Source organism: Hypanus sabinus, chromosome 6, assembly GCF_030144855.1.
Source record: "Hypanus sabinus isolate sHypSab1 chromosome 6, sHypSab1.hap1, whole genome shotgun sequence".
In the NCBI taxonomy this organism is placed as follows: Eukaryota; Metazoa; Chordata; class Chondrichthyes; order Myliobatiformes; family Dasyatidae; genus Hypanus; species Hypanus sabinus.
In genome coordinates, this window is record NC_082711.1 from 14,365,104 (window position 1) to 14,384,884 (window position 19,781).

General features: G+C 45.2%; 1 protein-coding gene across 1 annotated transcript in view; it reads left to right on the forward strand.

Moving 5' to 3' along the window:
• The window catches only part of LOC132394989 (vasoactive intestinal polypeptide receptor-like), a 95,666-nt gene that overhangs the window by 20,212 nt on the left and 55,673 nt on the right, over positions 1 to 19,781 (forward strand). Inside the window, exons 4-7 of the mRNA XM_059971322.1 lie at positions 14,034 to 14,095; positions 14,675 to 14,795; positions 16,140 to 16,320; positions 17,884 to 17,984. Of these exons, the coding sequence (XP_059827305.1) occupies positions 14,034 to 14,095; positions 14,675 to 14,795; positions 16,140 to 16,320; positions 17,884 to 17,984 (465 nt within the window). The remainder of the gene's footprint in view (positions 1 to 14,033; positions 14,096 to 14,674; positions 14,796 to 16,139; positions 16,321 to 17,883; positions 17,985 to 19,781) is intronic.

The following is a 19,781-nucleotide window of genomic DNA, read 5'->3' on the forward strand; positions in this document are numbered from 1 at the left end:
TGTGGATGCTACACAGCCCCCTCCTTTTTTATTACGTAGCTCAGTCTAGTTTTTTGTACTGTGTCATGTAAAACGTTGTCTCATTTTCACTATGCGCTGTACCAGCAGTTATGGTCGAAATGACAATAGAAGTTGACGTGACTTGACAAACAATCCATAAGGAGGCTGAGTGGGATCCTTCATGTCACTGGCCCTTTTCTGGCACCTTCTGGCAGGTGGGCTGGTGCCGGTGAGGCACTGGGCAGTTTGACTACCTGTTCTTCTAGGCTGCCGCAGTGCAGTTTCTGATGCAGCTTGTTAGGGTGCTCCCTACTGCACCTCAGTAGAATGATGCAAGTATGGATGTGCGTAGTCAAAGGTCAAAAGTAATTTTATCATCAAAGTACATATATGTCACCATATATAACCCTGATATTCATTTTATAGCTGGCATACTCTCAAGAAACCCATAAAGGAATATAGCATAGTCCAGCTCTCTTCAGCCCCCTCAGAAAGGAGAGGTGTTGGTGAGTTTTCAACATACCAGATACAACTTTGAGATTCACCTGAACGCCAGGGTCCCTCTGTATATCACTGCTTTGAGAGCCCCACCATTTGCACAGAGCCATAGTCATACAGCTTGGGAACAAGTCCTTTGATTGTTCCAACCAAGATTCTCATTCAAGCTAATCCCATTGGCCTGCATTCCCTGTCTCTGTACCCATCCGAGTACTGGCTACATGTTAACATACCTGCGCCAACCTCTTCATCTGGCAGCTATTCCTTGCACTCTCCGCCCTCTGTGCAGAAAGAGTGCCCCTCAGGTACCTACTAAATCTTTACCCTCGCTCATTAAGCCTCTGCCCTCTTCCTTGGTTCCACAACCCTGGGGAAAATATTGTGCGTATTCACCCTATCTACACCCTTCATGATGTTAAGCACCTCTGTAAGATCTCCCCTCCCTCTCCTACTCTCCCATGGGAAGAAGGCCCCAACCTGCTGAACCCGTGTCCCTAACTCGTACCTGGATCCTCGTATACATTGTACAAGGTGCAGTGGATGGCATTAACATTATTGCAGAGCCATCACTGCCACTTCTTTTTATGCTGTATATAAATGGTTTAGATTATGGAACAGATGGCTTTGTTGCCAAATTTGCAGATGATTCAAAAGCTGAGCAAAGTCCATCTCCCACCACCCCCCCCCCCTTCCTCATCACATTCTACAGGGGTTGTACTGACAGCATCCTGAGCAGCTGCATCACTGCCTGGTTCGGAAATTGCACCAACTCGGATCGCAAGACCCTGCTGCGGATAGTGAGGTCAGCTGAGAAGATCATCGGGGTCTCTCTTCCCGCCATTACGGACTTTTATACTACACGCTGCATCCGCAAAGCAAACAGCATTATGAAGGACCCCACGCACCCCTCATACAATCTCCTCTCCCTCCTGCTGTCTGAGAAAAGACACCGAAGCATTCCGGCTCTCACAACCAGACGATGTAACAGTTTCTTCCCCCAAGCAATCAGACTCTTCAATACCCAGAGCCTGGACTGACACCAACTTACTGCCCTCTCCTGTGCCTATTGTCTTGTTTATTATTTATTGTAATGCCTGCACTGTTTTCTGCACTTTACGCAGTCCTGGGTAGGTCTGTAGTCTAGTGTAGTTTATTTCTGTGCTGTGTAGTTTTTGTATTGTTTCATGTAGCACCATGGTCCTGAAAAACGTCTCGTTTTTACTGTGTACTGTATCATCAGTTATGGTCGAAATGACAATAAAAAAGCGACTTGACTTGATTAAACTTGAAGATTGCTGGAGAGGCAGGTAGTGTTGGGGAAACAGGTGGCTGCAGATGGAAAGAAAGTGGCAAATGAAATAGTGTTGGAAAATGCACGGTCATGCACTTGGGTAGCAGAAATAAATGTGCAGACTACTTTCTAAACAGGGAGAAAATCCAAAATTATGAGGTGCAAAGGGACTTAGAAGTCCTTGTGCAGAATACCCTGAAGGTTAACTTGCAGATTGAGTCGGTGGTGAGGGAAAGGTGTGCTAGCGTTGGAGAGGGAGCTGAAGCAGGTTCCTCGTATGATAACTCTTCCATTCCCGGAATCATCTTTGTGAACTGCTTCTGGAGCCTCTCAAGGATGATTCCGGGAATGAAAGGGTCATCATGAGAGGAACGTTCGATGGCTCTGGGTCTGTACTTGCTAGAATCTAGAAGGGGGATCTCATTGAAACCTTTCGAATGTTGAAAGACCTAGACAGAGTAGATGTGGAAAGGATATTTCCCGTGGTGGGGGGAGTCTAGGACAAGAGCACGCAGCCTCAGGATAGAGGGCTGTCCGTTTAAAACAGACGAGGAGGAATTTCTTTAGCCGGAAGGGTGGTGAATTTGTGGAATTTGTTACCACATGCGGCTGTGGAGGGCAGGCCGTTGGGTGCATTTAAGGCAGAGGTTGGGCTTGATTCCCGTCACTGTCTGTAAGGAGTTTGTATATTCTCCCTCTGACTGCGTGGGTTTCTTCCAGGTGCTCCTGTTGCTTCCCACATTCCAAAGATGTATGGGTTTGGGTTAGTGAGCTGTGGGCATGTTATATTGGCACCAAAAGCATTGGCAGCACTTGTGGGCTACCCCCACTGCAATCCTTGCTGATCTGATTTGAGGCAAATGACACAATTCACTACATGTTTTGAGCTGCACATAAAGCTAATCTTTTTAAAAATATATATAATTTTCTCTTACATTTGACCATCCGAAATTCCCCACCTAAAAGTTGTCTAGATTAAACTCCATCTGCCATCTCTTTGCCCATTTTCCAATGGATCCTTTGACAACTTTCCTCGCTGTCCACGGCCCCACCGGTTACTGTCATCTGCACACTTGTTAGTCAAAGATCAACTCTATTCGCCAACACAAGAGATTCTGCAGATTCTGTAAGTCCAGAGTCCCGGGGGAATTTGGCACATCAGGCAGCATCAAACAGTCGATGTTTCTGTCCAAAACCCTTTGTCAGGACTGAAAAATAAGGGGGAAGATGCCAGAATAAAAAGGTGGGGTGAGGGGATGGAGGATAGCTGGAAGATGAGAGGTGAAGCCGGGTGGGTGGGAAAGGTAAAGGACTGGAGAGGAAGGAATCTGATAGTCCACCATAGAAGGAGGGGCACCAGGGGGAGGTGATAGGCAGGTGAGGAGAGGTAAGAGGTCAGAACAGGGAATAGAAGGAGAAATCAGTATTCATGTTGGAGGCTACCTAGATGGAACATGAAGGAGTTGCTCCTTTACCCTGAAAAGTGGCCTCATGGCAGGAGAGGAGGCCATGAACCGACATGTTGGAATGGGAAAGGGGGATCGGCCGCCAGGAAAGCTTGCTTGTTGCTGATGGAGTCACAGCAGTCTCCATGTTTACATCGGGTCTCGGCAGTGTAAACAAGGCCTCATCGGGAGCCCCGACTACAGTAGGCGACCCCAGCAGATTTGCAGGTGGAGTGTTGCCTCAGCTGGAAGGACTGCGTGAGGCCCTGACTGGAGGTGAATGGACAGGTGTAGCATTTCTGCCACCTGCAGGGGTAAGTGTCAGGCGGGAGATTAGCGGGGGAGTGATGAATGGACAAGGGAATCACGGAGTGATCCCTGCAGAAATTGGAGAGTGGGGGGGGGGGGGGTTGTTGGGTTAAGACATGCTTGGTGGCAGAATTCTGGTGAAGATAGTGGAAGTTGCAGAGAATGATGTGCATAAGTACAGAAATACCAGCACATTTACACTGTAAACAGCATGATAAACAGTGGTCTGAAGGGTTTACAGTTCAGTGACTGAGGTAATAGGAGAATAATGAGAAACACCTACCTTTTAATGCAAGCCGTTGATATACATTACTGTGCAAAAGTCTTACGCACATGTGAATAGCTAGGGTGCATAAGACTTTTGCACAGAACTGTGTTTGTCAATGTGGAGTGGAGAAAGTTTGTAGATCTGGTGGGAGCAAAGGATGTTGGGAATGGTGAGGGTGGAGCGCCGCGTGAGGGGTGGGGGACAGGTGGCAGAGCAGGGATGGCGGGGGGGGGGGGTGTTGTGAGATGGCAGCTTGCATAAACTCACCGTGTAAAGATAACATCTACTCCGTGAATCCTTTACCAAGTTCAAGGGGAGAGCTGCTGACCAATACAGCCGTTGAGCCAGAAGTTAACAGCATTTGAAGTAGCCGCTTGCGTTAGCTGCCTGCCCGCTGGCAGTTCTGGTCACCTACCTACAGGAATGACGTCAATAAGCACAGAGGAAATTTACAAAGGTGTTGATGCCACTTGAGGACCTGAGTTTCATGGACTTGCTCTCAAGGACTCCGAAACTCATGCTCTCAGTGTTATTTATTTATGATTATTATTTGCTTTACTTCTATTTGCACAGTTTGTCTTTGCACGTTGGTTGTTTGTCAGTCTTTGTGTGTAGCTTTTCATTGATTCTGTTGTACTTGGTTCTACTGTAAATGCCTCAAGAAAATGAATCTCAGGGTGTATCTGGTGACATAAACGCACTTCGATTAATAAATTTACTTTGAACTTTGAATTATAGGGAAAGGTTCAATAGGTTAGGACTTTATTCTCTGGAGTGTAGGAGTATGAGGGAAGATTCGGTGGAGGTTTACAAAATTATGACATGTCTAGATAAGGTAAGAGTATGCAACCTTGAGATTGGGTAAGATTAAAACCAGAGTTCATGGGCTAGGGGTGAAATGTGAAATATTTAAGGGAAAGCGGAGGGGGAACTACTTCTCTCAAAGGGTGGAACGAGCAGCCAGTGGAAGTGGTGGATTGGGGGGGGGGGTTGATTAAAACATTTAAGAGAAGTTTGGATAAGTACGTGGATGGGAGGGGTACAGAGGGCTATGGTCCAGGTGTGGGTCGATGAAACTGGGCAGAATAAGGTTAGCATGGACTAGATGGTCTGAATGGCCTGTTCCTGTTTTTTTTAGTGTTCTACGATTTTGTGTGGTTATGTACTAAAAACATAAAGAAAACTTTGCTGTGCTTGCCGCAGTCCTGTTGGTGAGTCCTGTACTGATGAAGATGTCTTCTCCAGGTCCTTTCTGAGCACTGTGACTTTTTGCTGCACATTCGATGGCTTCAAGAGGAATGTTACAGGATCCTTGCTAAAGACAACCAGAGCTTGGAGACAGGTGAGGAGAAAACTGCGCCTGCACTGACAGCAGCAAGGAAGAGGAGGGCAAGCAAGTGCAAATCTGCAGATGCTGGAAATCCAACCAACACACGAAAAATGCTGAAGGAACTCGGGAGGCCAGGCAGCATCTCTGGAAAGACAATAGACAATAGGTGCAGAAGTAGACCATTCGGCCCCTCGAGTCTGCACCGCCATTCTGAGATCATGGCTGATCATTCACTATCAATACCCAGTCCCTGCCTTGTCCCCATATCCCTTGATTCCCCTATCCATCAGATATCTATCCAGCTCCTTCTTGAAAGCTGTAAGAAGCTTGAAAGCTTGAAAGAAGTAAAGAGATGCTGTCTGCCCTGCTGAATTCATAGAAACGTAGAAAACCTACAGCACAATACAGGCCCTTCGGCCCACAAAGCTGTGCCAAACATGTCCTTACCTTAGAAATTACCTAGGGTTACCCATTGCCCTCTATTTTTCTGAGTTCCATGTACCTATCCAAAAGTCTCTTAAAAGACCCTATCATATCCACCTCCACCACCATTGCTGGCAGCCCCTTCCACGCACTCACCACTCTCTGAGTAAAAAACTTACCCCTGACATCTCCAGCATTTTATGTGTATTGCTTACATTTATATAGCGTCAGAGTGAAAAACGGCCAATTAAAGACCTTTTTAAAGAATTCTGGACAAAACAGTAGCAAATTTAGCCAAAAGGTCAAGTAATTTTGTTATCTGTGTTAGTTATATGGGATTTAACAGCAAGCACCATCCACCATCAGATTTCTGAACTTACAATGAACCTATGAATCCACCTCACCCTCAAAATGCTGGAAGAACTCGGCAGGTCAGGCGGCATCTGTGGAGAAGAGTAAACGGTCAATGAGACCCTTTTTCAGGATGCTGCCCGACCTGCTGAGTCCCCCAACAATCTGTGTGTGTTGCATTGGATTTCCACGACCTGCAGATTTTCCGGTGTATGTGATACCACCTCACTGTTTGCTTGCTTTTTTTACAGGGCTTCTTTAATGTTATTCTTATCTAATATTTTCTTATTGTAGTTTAGTGTATTTCACGTCTTGCACTGTACTGCTGCCACGAAACAACAGATTTCACAACATGCAGTATGCCAGTGATAATAAACCTGATTCTGACTGGGACACTGTAGAAGATCCCTGAGTAACATCGTTCTCATTCACTCATAATGGCTCCAATTCCCCTCCCTCTTCCCACACTGATCTGCCTGCCTTTGGTCTCCTCCACTGTCCGCGTGAGGACAGACCGGCTAGAGGAACAGCAGAATTCCACATGGGTGGTCTATGACAGTTCAGAGGACTGGTGGACAAGTTTGTGGAGGGGTGCGGGAGGAATCACCTGCTCCTGAATGTGGCCAAAACCAGGGGGATGGTGATTGATTTTAGGAGGAAGAATCCTGTTTACATTCCGAGAGAGGAAGTTGTGGCAGTACAAATACTTGGGTGTTCCCTTCGGCAACAGACTTGACTGGAAAACCACCACCAAGGCTGTTCACCAAGAAGGGGACGAACAGACTCTATTTTCTGAGGAAGCTGAGGCCCTTCAATGTGTGCAGCGGGATGTTGGAGATCTTTAACCAGTGTGTCGTAGCAAGTGCGGGCTCCTTTGTGGCTTTATGTTGGAGGGAGCATCGGTGCTAGTGACGCAAAAACACTAAAAGACATCAAAAAGACTGGATCCATCCTTGGCTACCACCCGGTCTCTTTTGAGTTAGTGGTGGAGAGGTCACTAAACAAACTGTTGTCGATTATGGACAAACAGGCACATCCTCTCCATGACTTACTGAATAAGCAGTGGAGCACCCTTTGGAATGGACTCATTCTGCTCCACTGTCACAAGGATCATTACAGAATCTTCCCTACCAAATGAAATAAGCATATACAGCAAGTTAATCTCTGTGCAACAGAACACATATCATAGTACAATGTCTCTGTTTTATTATTTTGTAAACTATTATTGTACATTATTGCCAGATTTTCAGTGTCCCTTCCTCTTAATTTCAACTATAAAACAATTGTAAGCCCAGAGAGTGGGCTTATCATTTTATAGTTGAATTTAAAAAGGACGGTGACTGAAAATCTGCAAATGGAAATGACAGGAAGATCACTAAATGTAATTATGTAGAAAGTTTTAACGCAAGGAGCATCATGAACAAAACGGATGAGCTGACAGCGTGGATCAGTACTTGGAGCTATGATGCAGTAGCCAATAGAGACTTGGATGGCTCAGTAGCAGGAATAGTTACTTCGAGTGCCAGGCTATAGATGTTTCAGAAAGGATAGGGAGGGAGGCAAAAGAGGTGGAGGCATGGCACTGTTGATCAGAGATAGTGTCACGGCTGCAGAAAAGGAGGAAGTCGCGGAGGGATTGTCTACAGAGTCTCTATGGGTGGAAGTTAGGAACAAGAAGGGGTCAATAACTTCACTGGGGTTTTTTTATAAACCACCCAATAGTAACAGGGACATCGAAGAGCAGATAGGGAGACAGATTCTGGAAAGGAGTAATAATAACAGGGTTGTCATGGTGGGAGATTATAATTTCCCAACTACTGATTGGCATCTCCCTAGAGTGAGGGGTTTAGATGGGGTGGAGTTTGTTAGGTGTGTTCAGGAAGGTTTCTTGACATAACATGTAGATAAGCCTACAAGAGGAGAGGCTGTACTTGATCTGGTATTGAGAAATGAACCTGGTCAGGTGTCAGGTCTCTCAGTGGGAGAGCATTTTGGAGATAGTGATCACAATTCTGTCTCCTTTACCATAGCATTGGAGAGGGATAGGAACAGACAAGTTAGGAAAGCGTTTAATTGGAGTAAGGGGAAATATGAGGCTATCAGGCAGGAACTTAGAAGCATAAATTGGGAACAGGTGTTCTCAGGGAAATGCATGACAGGAATGTAGCAAATGTTCAGGGGATATTTGCATGGAGATCTGCATAGGTAGGTTCCAATAATACAGGGAAAGGATGATAGCGTACAGGAACCATGGTGTACAAAGGCTGTTGAAATTCTAGTCAAAAAGAAAAGCTTATGAAAGGTTCAAAAAAACTAGGCAATGATAGAGATCTAGAAGATTAAAAGACTGGTAGGAAGGAGATTAAGAATGAAATTAGGAGGGCAGGAAGGGGACATGAGCGGGATTAAGGAAAACCCCAAGGCATCCTACAAGTATGTGAAGAGCAAGAGGATAAGAGGTGAGAGAATAGGATCAATCAAAGTGTGACAGTGGGGAAGTGTATGGAACCTGAGGAGACAGCAGAGGTACTTAATGAATACTTTACTTCAGTATGCACTACGGAAAAGGATCTGTCTGATTGTAGGGATGACTTACAGCAGATTGAAAAGCTTGAGCAAATGGACATTAAGAAAGAGGATGTGCTGGAGCTTTTGGAAAGCATCAAGTTGGATAAGTCTCCAGGACTGGACGAGATGTACCCCAGGCTACTGTGGGAAGTGTGGGAGGAGATTGCTGAGCCTGTGGCAATGATCTTTGCATCATCAATGGGGATGGGAGAGGTTCCGGTGGATTGGAGGGCTCCAGATGTTGTTCCCTTATTCAAGAAAGGGAGTAGACATAGCCCAGAATATTATAGACCAGTGAGTCTTACTTCAGTGGTTAGTAAGTTGATGGAGAAGATGTTGAGAGGCAGGATTTATGAACATTTGGAGAGGCATAATATGATTAGGAATAGTCAACATGGCTTTGTCAAGGGCAGGTCATGCCTTACGAGCCTGATTGAATTTTTGGAGGATGTGACTAAACACATTGATGAGGGTAAGAGCAGTAAATGTAGTGTATATGGATTTCAGCAAGGCATTTGACAAAGTACCCCATGCAAGGCTTATTGAGAAAGTAAGGAGGCATGGGATCCAAGGAGGCATTGCTTTGTGGATCCAGAATTGGCTTGCCAACAGAAGGTTGTAGACGGGTCATATTCTGCATGGAAGTTGGTGACCAGTAGTGTGCCTCAGGGATCTGTTCTGGAACCCTTTCTCTTCGTGATTTTTATAAATGAACTGGATGATAAAGTAGAGAGATGGGTTAGTAAATTTGCTGATGACACAAAGGTTGGGGGTGTTGTGGATAGTGTGGAGGGCTGTCAGAGGTTACAGAGGGACTTTGATAGGATGCAAAACTGGGCTGAGAAGTGGCAGATGGAGTTCAACCCAGGTAAGTGTGAAGTGGTTCATTTTGGTATGTCAAATATAATGGCAGAATATAGTGTTGATGATAAGACTCTTGGCAGTGTGGAGGATCAAAGGGATCTTGGGGTCCAAGTCCATAGGACACTCAAAGCTGCTGTGCAGGTTGAAAGTATTGTTAAGAAGGCATTGAATTTAAGAGCCAAGAGGTAATGTAACAGCTATATAGGACCCTGGTCAGGCCCTACTTGGAGTACTGTGCTCAGTTCTGGTCACCTCACTACAGGAAGGATGTGGAAACTATAGAAAGGGTGCCGAGGATATTTACAAGGACGTTGCCTGAATTGGGGAGCATGGCCTATGAGAATAGGTTGAGTGAACTCGGTCTTTTCTCCTTGGAGCGGCGGAGGATGAGAGGTGACTTGATAGAGGTGTATAAGATGATAAGAGGCATTGATCATGTGAATATTTAGAGGCTTTTTCCCAGGGCTGAAATGGCTAACATGAAAGGACACAGGTTTAAGGTGCTTGGAAGTAGGTACAGAGAAGATGTCAGGGATAAGTTTTTTACACAGAGAGTGGTGAATGTGTGGAATGGGCTGCTGGCGATGGGGGTGGATACGATAGGGTCTTTTAAGAGACTCCGGGATAGGTAAATGAAGCTTAGAAAAATAGATAACCCCTCTATTTATAGCTATGCATAGATATCTATGCACAGCTACCTATCTCTCGCTATATCTACAGTGTGGCCAAGTGGTTAAGGCATTGATCTAGTGATCTGAAGGTCACAAGTTCAAGCCTCAGCTAAGGCATCGTGTTGTGTTTTTGAGCAAGGACACTTAAGCACTTGAGCAAGCACTTAACCACACATTGCTCTACGTTGACACCAGTACCTTATCTTGGACAACATCAGTTGCAGGGAGAGGGGAGACTTGCAGCTTGGCAACTGCCAGTCTTCCATACAACCCTGCCCAGGCCTGCACCCTGGAAACTTTCCAAGACGTAAATCCATGGTCTCTCAAGACTAACGGATGCCCATTATTATTATTAGTAGTAGTAGTGGTATTAGCTTTATATCTATATCTGTCTATCTAAAACTTTGACTTGGAATGTTTATCTTACAAAGAACACAAAATCCTATTGATTTTCCACGACCAATATAGATGCACAAGATAACTATGTGCATCATTTTAATTTGTGCGCTTACCAATTGTACTGTATATTTGTCTGATTAAGTCATATTTTAGTGTGTCATTAATTCACCCAGCACAATCAGTTTGGCATAATTTATTGAGTTGGCTCCATTCTGTCATGGTATTGTCAATCTTGGTAACACACAAAATGCTGGAGGAACTCAGAAGGTCAGGCAGCATCTATGGAGAGGAATAAACAGTTGATGTTAAGGGCCAAGACCCTTCATCAGGACTGGAAAGGAAAGGGGGGGGAGAAGCGTGAGTGTTATCCCTTCTCGGTATTTCCCCGTTACCATTGTAAAGTCCTCAGTATCTCTTGACTGTTTGAAGCTTGATGCCTCCCATATAAAGTGAAGAATGTTTGTTTCTTATTAAGAAAGCAATATTGATCCAGGTGACGCACACTTGACCCTTTTGGGCCTAGTAGACAGCCTGTGACATGGATGTTGGACACTGGTCTTGCTAACACCTCATGACAATATATTCCATGTGTTTTGTTTTTGAATTTGAACGGGGTGGATTAGAGGCTGTTATCAGTCTAGAATCACTGATCCTGCTGTTTAGAGTGCAGAGCATTGGCCCAATTGTTCAGGCCAGGCAGTGTAGGATATACAACAATAGTCCTTACCCTTCCACACCGCCCCCCCCACCACCTTTTTATTCTGGCATCTTACCCCTTCTTTTCCAGCCCTGATGAGGGGTCTCGGCCCAAAACATCAACTATCTATTAATTTCCAAAGATGCTGCCTGACCTGCTGAGTTCCTCCAGCATTTTGTGTGCTCCTCTGCACTAACTGCCCTCCACCTATCTTTTTATATCAGCTGCAAATATGGGCACAAACCTATCAATTCTGTCATCCCCCACTACCCAGGTGAAAACTTCCTCCTTTATCCCATCAATTGCTTCAAGTTTATGACCTTTGCCCCCCATCCAATTTCACCCCCTGTACCTCTTCATAACGGTATCCACCTTGACTAATTCTTCCCTCAGCCTCCCCCATTCCTCGAACTTTCTAGGAGTAGTCAGGCAAACAGCATCTGCAGAAGAGGAGGCAGTCAACGTTTTGGATCAGGGACCCCCACACATAACAGGGAGAGGGAATGGAGGATTAGCTTCCAAGCAGGGCTGGGCGGAGGAAGTGGGTGCAAGACAAGAGACTATATGGAAATGGGTTGCACACACAAACTGCTGGAGGAACACAGCAGGTCAGGCAGTATTGACGGAGGGAAACGGGCAATCAATATGTTGGCTGAAGTACAAAGCTGGATTCGACATTAGTTTAGCAAGAGAAACCAGAGAGCATGTGGAACAGATTGCCAGTGGAAGTGACAGGTGTATTTTAAGAGGAGTTTGGGTAGCTACATGGATGGGATGGGTATGCAGGGCTATAGTCCTGTTGAGGGTTGATGGAATGAGGCAAAATAATAGTCTGGCATGGACTAGTGGAAAAACTTTGCATGCCATCCATACAGATAATTTCAATATGACAGTACATTGAGATACATGGAACATTGAACAGTACAACACAGGAACAGGCCATTCAGCCCACACTGTAGTGCTGATCCAGCTAAAAAGCAAATCAATAACACCCAAACACTAAACACTAATCCCTATCCCTCCATCTTCCTTACATCCACAAACCTATCCAAACATCTCTTAAAAGCTTCCAATATATTTGTCTGTACCACCATAGCAAGCAGAACATTCCAGACATCCACCACTCTCTGAGTAAAAACAAAACTTACCCCTCGTATCCCCTTGAACCTACCCCTCTCGCCCTCTAGTATTTGACATTTCAGCCCAGGGAAACATACTTTCTGTCCACTCTACCTATGCCTCTCATAATCCTAAAAACATCTTTCAGATCTCTCCTCAGGCTCTGGTGCTCCAGAGAAAACAGTCCAAGTTTATCCAGCCTCTCATGCCCGCTAAACCAGGCAGCATCCTGATAAGCACCCCCTCCAAAACCTCAACATCCTTCCTATAGTGGTCCAACCACAACGCTAGGCAGTTCTCCAGAAGCAGACTAACCAGTTTTATAAAGTTGCAACATAACCTCTTGACTTGAGCCTGCTTAACAAGTCTAGTCACTTTCTACCAGTTATGAACCTGGATCTCAAGATGTTTCTGTAGCACAAGGTAAAACAGTAACAGAATGCAGAAAAAAGCGTCATAGTCTAGGCAGTCAATAAGATGTAAGGCTATGACAAGGAAGGCTGAGGTTAACAGTCTATGTTATGGTACTAGGGGATTATTCAATAGTGTAATGTTGGCGAGAACAGAAACCAATTTCTCCACAATGGGTAATACGATAGTGGAACAAGTAAACGGATTCAGCAGTGTGGGGAAAATACCAAGGAACCAAGAGAGCTTCCTTTTGAACGCGGACTCTGAGGATAGATGCGTCCAAAGTTTTGGCCTGTCAATGCTTGGTGTCTCATCATTGGTAGCACTTAGCTCCAGAGTCTGTAGACAAAGTCCAGCACTGGGCTTGTCCTGGGAGCCAATACAGACAGAAGTCATTTAGGACATGGAACATAGAATGGTACAGCATGGAAAGGCCCTTCGGCCCACAATGGTGTGCTGAACCAATTAAATTACTAATCAAATGGCCAACTAACCTAATCCCCTCAACTTACACAACATCCAGATCTTCCCATTATCCTCACATCCATGTGCACACCTAAATGGCTCTTAAAAAAAAACCCTAATATATTTTCCTCTAGCACCACACATTCCAGGCACCTACCACTCCCTGTGGGGGGAAAAAACTGCCCCTCACTCAAATCTCATTTTAACTTACCCCCTCTCACCTCTGATGGTAAGCATTTCAACCCTGGGAAAAAGATGCTGTCTGTCTACTCAATCTATGCTTCTGTCAGATCTCCCCTCAGTCTCCGTCGTTCCAGAGAAAACAGCCCAAGTTTGTCCAGCCTCTCGTCAGAGGCGCATGGTCTGTTATGTTTTGTAACTCCAAGATATAAAACAAGCTGCAAGAAAAAAAATGGGGCCTAGGAGAGTGGGTCTTAGTTTCATTTTGCTCTTAGTGAGACACACATCTGTGACGTGGTGGTGTGATAACGTATGCCAGTCACATACTTTTACATATAAACTATATTGGATTATTTAAATGAACAAGAAGGCTTAATCAAACACTATATCCTGCAATGTTACTGAAATATTAAATACAGAACACCAGACAACGTCCTCTTCTGCATCTCTCCAAACCCTTGATATCCATCTTGTCATCCCGCGGGGCGACCACAACTAAGTACGGTACTCCATATGAGGCCTAAGTAGAATTTTATAAAGCTGCAACAATTTCATTGTGAAAGGGCGCATGTGGCATTTAACAATCTGTGGGGACTTTCTCCTAGTCCAGGACTCCAGCTATGACCTCTGCCACCCTCTGATCTTCAGATTGTGCTTTCCAAGAAATTAAACTTAAAACCTGCTTTTGAAATCTAATGGTTTGAGATCTAAAAGATTTTTAAGAGCAACTGTGCTTATTTTCAGGATGCAGAGGAATGTGGGACGATATCAACTGTTGGCGTCACGCAAGAGTTGGGGAGACGGTTGTAATGCCTTGTCCACAGTTTCCTGGCATTTTCTTCAACACTGAAGGTAACTTAAGGTTTGCTGTCTTCTGTCAGCATCTTATTGGCCTGTGAAGACTTGTGCTGCCTTTTGTCTCAGCATCTCATTGGCCAGTGACCATTCTTAATGCCAAAGGATTAATTAATTTAATGTCAGAGAAACGTATACAATATACATCCTGAAATTCTTTTATTTCGCAAACATCCACGAAAACAGAGTGCCCCAAAGAAAATGTTAGAACCCCAAAATGCCCCCCAGCTGCCCCACCCATGCGTAAACAGCAGCAAAACAATGTGTCCCCCACCCCACCCCTACCAGCAAAACAAAGCATCAGTGCCCCCTATCGAGCACTCAAGCATGCAACAAACCATCAGTAAAGACACAGACTTGCAGCACCCCAAAGACTACTCATTCACCCGGTAATTTGACAGACCACAGGCTCTTTCTCTCTGCCTAATAAGGGAAAAAGAGGTGTTCCCGTTTCACAGTGAGAGGGGAGACATAACAAAATAACTCACTGATTTCTGGTGTTAAAAGTCTTTTGTGTCGCTTTTTCCAAGCTGTGTGCCCAAAGATCTCGGGTGTCTGGGCACAGAGCCAGCGGCCAGCTTCCGTGTACTCCCACGATGCATCAAGCGGTGGCACCAGCCCGCCTCCAGAGCCATGGAAATGCGACACCCAGTAGGCGCGCTAGTATTCCAGGCCGCGTCCTTGGCATATTGACAAGCAGCCGATCGTGAGGCCCTGAGGGCGGGTCCCGTTTCCGCAAAGAACTGATGTCAGCACGTAACTCCAGGACAGGGTCTTCAAAAGAACCTTGAAAGGGGAAAAAAAAGAGATATTAAAGATCAAGATAAAGTTGTTCCCAAAGATGCAAGCAAAGGAGTCGCTGTTGGGCGCCATCATCCTCCTAAGCTCCGCCCATTCTACCCAGATCAGCTTTATTAATCACATATACGGTGAGATGAGTCATTTGTATCAATGACCAACACAACCTAAGGACACGTTGGGGGCAAGTGTCAGTACGCATTCTGGTGCCAGTGTAGCTTGCCCATCATCTTCAGTAGGACATCAAAAAACAGAACATACCATCAATAATACAGCAAAACAAGCCCCCTTCCTCCCTCTGACTGACCCACCCACTCACACACATAGACAGGCCATCTCCAGGGTTGCAGCCTCCATTAATTTCGCAGGCAACAGTCCTCCGACTTCCCCAGTGGACAGAGTCCTGACTGTTTTACCAAGGCAGCGAGAGGCCTAGACAGTCTAGAGGTGGAGGAGAGATGGTTTTCAAAGGTTAGACAGCGTCTAGAGGTGGTGCTCAAAGCTCAATCGTTCGAAGTAAATTTATTATTCAGGTGTACATATGTTACCATACAAAATCCTAGGGTCTGCTTTCTTGCGGGCATTCACTGTGAGTCCAGGACATACAACAGAATCAATGAAAAACTGCAGCCAACTGGATGGGCCAACAACCAAGGTGCAAAAGTCAACAAACTGTGCAAATACAAAAAAATAAACAATAAACAATAAATATCAAGAACTTGAGCAGAAGAGTCCTTCAAAGTGAGTCCATTTGTTGAGTGATGTGCCGAGCTGTGCCCACAACTCTCTGTAGTTCCTTCTGGCCACGTGCAGAGAAGTTGCTCTACTAAGCTGTGACAGCAGCTGAGAGATCTGGAGTGGTAGGAGTATCACTGAGTACTACTGATTACTGCTGGCATCGCTCTGCCAACTGAGGCCTAGCTGGGTGGTAGCATCTCGGGGCATCAGAGCTTAGAGTTCGATTCTGACATCATCTGCGAGGAGTCTGCTCATCCTCTCCATGGAATGTGTGGGTTTTCTCCGGTGCTCTGGTTTCCTCCCACAGTCCAGAGACGTGCCAGTTACAGAGTTAATTGGTTATTGTAAATTGTCCTGTGGTTAGGCCAGGGTTAAATCAGGAGTTGCTGAGCAGCTGGCTCAAAGGGCTGGAAAGGCCTGTCTCAATAAGATAAGGTGCCAGTCTTGTATCTGTATTAGAACATCTTGGCTGGAGATAGAGCCCTGCTCTTCATTGCCATGATTGCCACGTTCTCAGGTCTGAGTGCCTTTGCTGTATCTGGTACTCTTGCCTATTACATTGGCAGTGAATTGGTTTGCTGCAACACCGTTGTGGAATGTCATCAAGACAACCCTGCTCTGATTTCCTACAACTGCTTATGTACAACATTACAGCACAGTGTGAGTTCAGCCCACAATATTGTGCTGATCCCAAGATCAACCGAACTCTTCCCTCCCACACAGCCCTCCATTTTCTATCACTCATATGCCTACCTAAGGGTCTCTTCAATACCCCTAATATATGTACCTTTACCACAGCCCTGGCAGAGCCATTCACGTGCCTAACACTCTCTGTGTGAACATAAAGAAAATTTATCCTTGCCATTCTCTCCCTGTAATTTCTTCCAATCTCCTTAAAATTATGCCTTCTCATTTTAGCCACTTTTGTCCTGACAAAAAACCTTCGGCATCCACTCAATGCCTCTTACCATCTTGTGCATTTCTAGCAAGTCACTTCTCCTCCCCCTTCACTCCAAAGAGAAAAGCCCTTGCTCACTTCATCTGTCCTCATAAGACATGCTCTCTAATCCAAGTAGCATCCTGGTAAATCTCCTCTGCACCTTCTCTAAAGCTTCCACATCCTTCCTATAATGAAGTGACCAGAACTGAATACAAGTGTGGTCTGACCAGGCTTTTATAGAGCTGCAACGTAACCCCCTGGCTCTTGAACTCAATCCCCCAACTAATGAAGGCAAACACACCATACACATTCTGAACAACCCTTTCAACTTGAGGGATCTATAGACGTGGACACCAAGATCCCTATGTTCCTCCATACTGCTTAGAATTCTGTCATTAACGCTGTATTCTGTATTTCCTGGCTGGGATATAAATGACAGTTTTGAAGTTCAAAGCAAGTTTATTATCATAAAGTATGTTCTTTATATGTCTCCATATACTTCCCTGAGATTAATCTTTGTGCGCATTCAGAATAGACCAAGAAATACAACAGAATCAATGAAAAGATAAATAAAGGAACATCAGTTGCCAAACAACCAATGTGCAAATACAAAAAAACTAACTAAATAAATAATACTGAGAACATAAGTTGTAGAGTCCTTGAAAGTGCATCTATAAGTTGTGGAATCAGGTAGACTGTAAGACCATAAGATATAGGAGCAGACGTAGGCCATTCAGCCCATCGAGTCTGCTCCGCCAATCAATCATGGGCTCACCCACTTCTTCCAGTCATCCCCACTCTCCTGCTTTCACCCCGTACCCTTTGATACCCTGGCCAATCAAGAACCTATCTATCTCTGCCTTAAGTACACCCAGTGACTTGGCCCCCACAGCCACTCATGACAACAAATTCCACAGATTTACCACCCTCAGTTCAGTGAGGTGAGTGGTTACCCATGCCAGTTCTTCGAAGTTCAAAGAAAACTTATTATCAAAGTATGTATATGAACTTCTTTGAGGTTCATTTTCTTGAGTTGTTTACTTTTCTTGATGGTTGAAGGGTAACAACTGCTCCTGACCCTGGTGGTAGTTGTGAGAAGAGAGCATGGAGAAGAGTGTTCCTTTCTTGCTAACCCCAGTGCTAGACTCTCAAATCCTGTAAAAACTTTTGTTTTATCAAGTTGCAGATAAGCAATTTGTTGATGCATCACTGATCAGTCTCTGCCCCAAATGAATTAACCCACACAAACTGTTTGTCTTGCAGCCAATGTCAGCAGGAACTGCACGAGCGTAGGGTGGACTGAGCTCTCGTCGTCCTACTTAAACGCCTGTGATATTAACAACGGGCCTCTACCCAGCGATCAGGTTTGTTTGCCTCCAGTCAGAGCCTGGCTGAACGTTGTCAGCTGTTCCTGAGAATCATACTGTTATCAGTGACTACTAAATACTGCTAAATAGTAAGGTTCATAGACCATTCAGACATTATGGTGGAGAGGAAGAAACTGTTCCTAAAATGTTGAGTCTTCAGGCTCCTGTACCACCTCCCTGATGGTAGCAATGAGAAGGGGGCATGTCTTGGCTGGTGAGGGTCCTTCAGGAGTGATGCCGTCTTCTTGAAGCATCGACATAGAGGGGTGTCTCAATGGTGAGGAGTCCAGTGCCCATGACAGAGCTGGTTGAGTTTACAACTCTGAAGCTTTTTCTGATCCTGCACGTTGGAGCCCACATACCAGATGGTCAGAATGCTCTCCATGGTACATCTGTAGAAACTTCCAAGGGTCTTTGGTGATATACCACATCTCCTCAGACTCCTCGTGGTGTAGCCGCTGATGTGTCTTCTTCATATGTTTTGGACCCAGGGTAGATCTTAAGAGATGTCGATACCAAAGATCTCGGAGCCCCTCATCCTTCCCACTGCTAACCCCTTAATAACATCTGATGTGTGTTCCCTTGACTTCATGTTCCTGAAGTCCACAATCAGTTCATTGGTTTTACTGACATTGAGTGCAAGGTTGTTCAACCAGATGATCTATTTCACTCCTATACACCTCCTTGGATGTGAAATACCTTATCCCTCTGTCAGGATTGTCTGATGTAGGGATAGCTTGTGTGTTGTTGGTATAATTACTACATCAGCTAAAGGCAGAGATTCCTAGCGGTGGCAGTTAAAATGCCAAATATATCAATGGAAACGTGGCTCCAGGACAACATCCCATGCACGGTCAATCTACAGGCCATGACACTCAGGGACATGGGCTATATATTTTTTGTGACTGGCTTTCTGTGTGTGATTGTCGGTACTGTGTTTTACATCTTGGCCCCAGAGGAACATTGTTTAGTTTCACTGTATTCATAGGTATGGTTGAATAACAATTCAGCTTGAACTTGAACTTGGAAATAGAGTTTGAAGCAGATTCCCCCCCCAAAAAAAAACCTTCTAAAGGAGAGAGCGGTTAGAGGAGTAATTGAAATGAACACAGATGGGAACAAAGAAATGGATCACGTGCAGACAGATGGGGTTAGTACAGACATGGAGGGGCTGAAGGTCCTACTCCTGAACTGCACTGTCCCATGTTCAAACCTGGCCATTAGCAGTCAGGTGAGCATGCGTCACCTCAGCGGGTCAGGCACCATCAATGGGGACGGTACAGTCGACATTTCAGCAGTAGAAAGGAAGCAGGTTTATCCTGATGAAGGGTCCCAGCCTGAACAGTCGACTGTTTATTCCATAGACGCTGCCTGACCTGCTGAGTTCCTCCAGCATTTTGTATGTTGCTCAAGATTTCCACCATCTGCAGAGCCTCTGGTCCCTGTATATACACCAGACAGTAAATTTACCCTTCTAAAGGAACCTGGTGGCATAACGTTCCTTGCATCTTTCCCTCCATGCCCACCCATCCTACCACCACCTTCATCCCCTCCAGAAAAAATCTAGATTAAACCATAAGACCATAAAACAGAGGAGCAGAATTAGGCCATTTAGCCCATCAAGTCTCCACCATTTAGCCCAATAGCTCCACCATTCTTCATGGCTGATCCTTTTCTCCCCTCCTCAATCCCATTCCTCAGCCTTCTCCCCACAACCTTCGATGCCGTAACTGATTTTAAGTTTGCATTTTCTGTGGCAGAATTTGAACTTGGTCCAGACCTCTAGATTACTAA